The 5128-nt window shown below is 40.1% G+C and overlaps 1 protein-coding gene across 1 annotated transcript; it reads right to left on the bottom strand.

Moving 5' to 3' along the window:
- Positions 1–2951: 2951 nt before the first annotated feature.
- Positions 2952–4718, bottom strand: LOC124912789 (tyrosine N-monooxygenase-like). Its single transcript, XM_047453435.1, has 3 exons — positions 4296–4718; positions 3765–3854; positions 2952–3587 (listed from the first exon to the last, which is right to left on the bottom strand). Exons 1-3 carry the CDS (start codon positions 4704–4706, stop codon positions 2952–2954), a joined length of 1137 nt encoding a protein of 378 aa, XP_047309391.1. The 5' UTR covers positions 4707–4718.
- Positions 4719–5128: the final 410 nt, after the last annotated feature.

Below are 5128 nucleotides of genomic sequence, written 5' to 3'. Positions count from 1 at the left end.
GAAGGAATGCAAGGTGCCCTGAACGAAGGCTTGTTCAAATGTCAAGAGCAAACTCGGATCGTGGAGCAGCCCCTCCTTGGTGAAATCAATACCTTGACCGAGAAACTCGAGGTAATGACTTCTAAGTTACAAGCCACCGAAGAGGATGTGGCGTTACTCAAGAAGGCGGTTGCGCAAGAGTGCGGACGTGCGCCCGTAGGAGTCCCCAATCCGATAAGGATAGACATTCCAAGGCCTAAAGCGTATTTAGGCGAAAGGAACGCGAAAGAGATTGACAACTTCCTATGGAGTCTGGACCAGTATTTCAAAGCACTCGGCCTAGTAGAAGAGGCTAGAAAGATAGATACTGCCACGACATACCTAGAAGACACCGCAATGCTGTGGTGGAGGCGAAGGAGTAGCGATATTGAAAGAGGTACGTGTTCTATCAATACCTGGGGTGAATTCAAGGATGAACTCAAGAGACAGTTCTATCCTGAAAACGCCATTCGAGAAGCAAGGGCCAAGTTGCGGCGGCTCTCACAAAGAGGGAGTATCAAGGAGTATGTCAAGGAGTTCATCGCTACTCTCCTTGAGATCCCTAACTACTCAGACGATGAAGCCTTGTTCGCCTTCACTGATGGTCTACAAATGTGGGCAAAGTTGGAGTTGGAACGACGTGGTGTCCAAGATCTAAGCTCCGCTATTGCCGTGGCTGAATCACTCGTCGAAATGAGAAGGCAAGAGAAGCCGAAGTCGACCTATGAGAGGAACGATAAGGGGGAAAATGGTGGAAACCATATCTACAACAAAGAAGACCCAATTAAGTCTACCAAACCCAATGGTAGAGAAGATCGGGATGAGAAATGTGGAGAGAAACCCCGGATAAAGTGTTTCTTTTGTGAAGGGCCACACAGGGCGAGAGAGTGCCCTATGAAGAACAAACTATCAGCATTGATGGAGGAGCAAGAACGCCTCCACGATGAAGCTCGACTGGGGTCGTTAAACCTAATTAGTGCCGTTACAGCAAAGTTTGATGAGCCAAAGTCCGTGAAGAAAGGACGACTATTTGTGGAAACTAGAGTAAGAAACCACATGGTTAAAGCTTTGTTGGATACAAGAGCCAACAACAATTTTCTAGAGGTAAAGGAGGCGAGAAGACTGGGGATTAAGTACACTAAAGAGAAAGGGTGACTTAAAGCAGTCAACTTGGCACCAAGTGCGACTTATGGAGTTGCTCGTAATGTAAAGATCAACTTGGGAGAGTGGACCGGCCTTTTGGATTTCTCCATTATCGACATGGATGACTATAAAATGGTTCTCGGCATAGAGTTTCTAGACAAGGTAAATGCCATCCTACTCCCTTCTGCCAATATGATGTACATTCTAGAGCAAGGTAATACTCGCACAATACCTTTAACAAGAGAGGGCAAGAGAGAAACTAGGCACCTATCTGCCATGCAACTCTCAAAAGGTGCGGAGGACACCTACCCATCATCTTTTGTCACTGTGAAAGAAGATGAGAAAACTGCGTCTAAAGAGAAGATACATCCAGAAGTTACAATTGTCCTAGAGAAAGGTCATGATGTAATACCCACTGGATTATTAGAGAAATCCCACCATAAGAGAGAGGTGGATCACAGAAAAGAGTTAGTCAAATGTACTAAACCATCGGCGGCGGTTCTTTATCGCATGAAACCTCCCAAATTGGAGGAATCGAAGAGGCAACCGGAGGAGTTTCTCTTCAAGAAAGAGAAGTGCGAAGTAGGAAAGACCGCCAAAAGAATGAAGCAATGGGAGGACAAGAAGAGAAGACACTTGGAGTATGGAGGAAACCGAGTTATAGTAAAACTTCTCTTCCATCAAGAGAGACAATTTTCCAAAATTCATAAGGGGCTTGTGAGGCAATACGAAGGCCCTTTCTTAGAGAAGAAACGGGTTAGAAAGTCATCACGTCGCTCAAAACTTTTATCTCATGTGGAGACATCATCCAGGCCTACAAGGAGGAAGCGACGAGGACGTCGCCAGATTGAGTGGGGGAGAATGTCACAGCCCAATCTTCCTGGCCAGGAAGAGGAGGCTTAAGGAGAATGTCACGACCCAATCCTCCTGGCCCAAGAAGAGGAGGAGGCTTGAGCCCTCTTAAGCCCAACCCAAGGAAGATTCTAGACTGGAAGGAAGCTGGAAGGAAGGTCCTTGATTAGCGCACCTAATTGAGAGTTAAAAGGAATTCCTTGATTAGTGCATCACTAATTGACATATAAAAGGAATGTCCTTAATAAGGAATGTCCTTGATTGATAATTATAAGGAATCCCTAAATTAGTGCACAATCAATGTAACAGCTAGAATTAGTCCTATAAATACCTGTGAAGTATTACATTATAAATTACCAAGTATTCGAGTAATATACTATTTTTTGTAAGAGTTACTCTCTCTCTAGAATTCTTGTGTCAATTTATTAAACGCCGAGTATAGCGTCGAGTAAGGCTGACTAGTTACTCGTTCTTGCGAAGATCGTAGCTAGTGCCGCACGGATCGTCAGTGAAAAGACTGAGCCCGTGACAAATTGCATTGGTTGCATTACTCTCTAGTTCTGGCCAGGCATGTATATATATATATGTTTCCAATCTTGTTTCCAAAATGATTAATAATATTGTGTTTTTGAGTTTGTTAGGTGAAACTTTTACCAAATATATATATATATGCTTATGTTATGTTATATTTTATTAAATCATAATCAAAACAAAAACTCTTTTCACATTCATAATAATAAAAACATGATATAATAAATTTATATTTTATTACAAAGAGCTTATATAAGACACGCCACATACTTATAACTAGGTGACCTTTGAAGTACTTCAAATATAACGTGATGACACATGCACACATAGCTTAGAAAATAAAGCTTCTTAATTAGAACAAAAAAAACATTATACTTAGTTGTCCATATCTTTGCATTTATTAAGGGTTAAGTGATGCATGCATACAACCTCTCATCCAAGCGCGGACTTGCAAGGGCTAGTAGAGGGTTGGAAAGAGACATCTCATCAATAGCTTCCAAAAGTTTAATGCAAGTAGTATTTGGAGGGGGGCTCCATGTGAAACCTTGAAGAAGTCGAGCCAATAACATAATTGAGATGGTGGATCCTAGGTTAACCGCGGGACAACCACGCCGACCTATACTAAATGACAATAGGTGGAGATCAGGATCATTCAATATCACATGCGAGCCATCATAATTAAGGTGACGCTCAGGATTGAATCGAAGCGGTTCATTCCATATTTTAGAGTTACGTCCCAGACCTGGACGGCTCAAAAGAATATGGCTACCCTTAGGTATGAAATAACCAGCCACCATGGTGTCACAGATAGACACGTGTGGGAGATTGAATGCGACTATTGGATGGAGACGAAAAGATTCTTTAACGCAAGCTTTAATGTAATTGAGATTGTTCAGGTCGGATTCTTGAACAAGCCGGTTCTTTCCGACAACCTGGTCTAATTCTTGAACGGCTCTTACCAATGTCTCTGGTTGATTTATCATCTCAGCAATAGCCCATTCGACAGCGTTTGATGGGTTGTCAATTGTTGCTACCATTATTTCCTGCACACATATATTAATTAAGAAATTATTTTGTAATGCATTTGTATAAATTTCAAATTTTATGTGAATAAATTAGACTTTCATTTTTTTTTCTTATTTTCTTCTCTTTATCTTTAAGATTATACTATGAATATACAAGTGTACAACAATAAGAAAAGAGATTTATGTTTTCATTACCAAAATTTGAGCCTTAATCTCTTCCGATGTCAATAGAGTGTTTCCTTGGTCATCCTTTAAAGTGATTAGAACATCAAGAAGATCATCTTTCTCTTTTTTTGTTCCTTCTTGCCATTGTTTAATTCTCATATCTATTTCCGGATCTTGATATTTCCTCACACTCTCAACTGCTTGTCTTGTTCTTTTCTCATTTCCATCGAGATCTATTCTACGTCGAAGAAACGGAAAATAGTCAGAAATACAGAAATTATACAAACACTTGAGTACAGTGAAACTCCCATCCAAATGTTCCTCTTCCTCAGCTCCAGGTCCCCCATTTTCGGTGCCTTTCCCAAAAAATCTCTTACTAAAAATCATATTCCGAATCATATTTCCACAAAAGTGTTGTGTTACAACCCTAACGTTGACTACACCGTCCGCATTGCTCTGGCTAACATTGTAGACATAGTTAACGAGATGATCAGCCTCCTCTGCTCTTTTGTCGTGCATCCAATGGAAAGTTTCCGAAGAGAGGATGTTAGAGACCATTACACGTTTCATCTTTCTCCACTGGTCACCAACTGTCGTAAAGATCGTCCCGGAAAATCCACCGCTCGCTAGCTCAGCTGATAGGAACGTAGGACGTGCCATATAATTTTCATCTTGTTTCTTCAGGAACTCGCATGCAATCTCTGGAGAGGTAACAGCTATCACATGCACGCTCCCTAGGCGAATGCAAAATATCTCGTAGCCCATTTTTGACATTGTATCATGCACCCATCGAAAAAATGGTTTATTTCTTATCATTATTGAAATATTGCCAATAATTGGCCATGGTTTAGGGCCTGGCGGTAAACAAGATTTAGGAGGTAAGGTTGAAGTAGTTGTTATTTTTTTGAAAAGGAGAATGGTCACTGTAAATGCTAGAAATAAAATCGTAGCATGAAGGACGATTATGGCCATTGCTTAAAAGATGCAAATTGCTATGTGTAGATTGAAGACATGCATGTAAAGGATGGAAGTAGCATTATTTATAGAGACAATTGGTGAAGAAAGGTGGTTTACAATTTAAGTCTATAGCGTGCGTGGTATTGTTCATTGGACACTTAAAGTTTTATTCTAATAAGACAAACATCATTAAAACATTCATAACTAATAATGGAAAAAAAAAACATTATGGTACTAATTAAGTTCAAAATACAGTAAGTCGTTACTCTCATAAATCCAACCCCTATTTGAGGCATTAGCAAAAAAAGGAAAAAAATACAGTTGATAATCATGAACTTAATTAGGAACTGAATGAAAAGTTTCTTTAATTAGCAACTAGACAAGTAAATTATCATGTATATTTTAAAACAATAGTATTTAAAAAACAATCGCAATCA

Source organism: Impatiens glandulifera, chromosome 8 (assembly GCF_907164915.1).
Source record: "Impatiens glandulifera chromosome 8, dImpGla2.1, whole genome shotgun sequence".
Taxonomy (NCBI): Eukaryota; Viridiplantae; Streptophyta; class Magnoliopsida; order Ericales; family Balsaminaceae; genus Impatiens; species Impatiens glandulifera.
This window is presented reverse-complemented; position numbering and strand designations above follow the sequence as displayed.

Bases quoted from the DNA above. Each gene is read 5' to 3' on its own strand.
- LOC124912789 (XM_047453435.1), bottom strand. From the start codon at position 4,706: ATGGCCATAATCGTCCTTCATGCTACGATTTTATTTCTAGCATTTACA. The intron at 3,855-4,295 runs GTAATGGTCTCT...ACAAAAAAAGAG, and splicing joins AGTGGAGAAAGATGAAACGT to AAAGATGATCTTCTTGATGT. The intron at 3,588-3,764 runs GTAATGAAAACA...ATATGTGTGCAG, and splicing joins AGATTAAGGCTCAAATTTTG to GAAATAATGGTAGCAACAAT.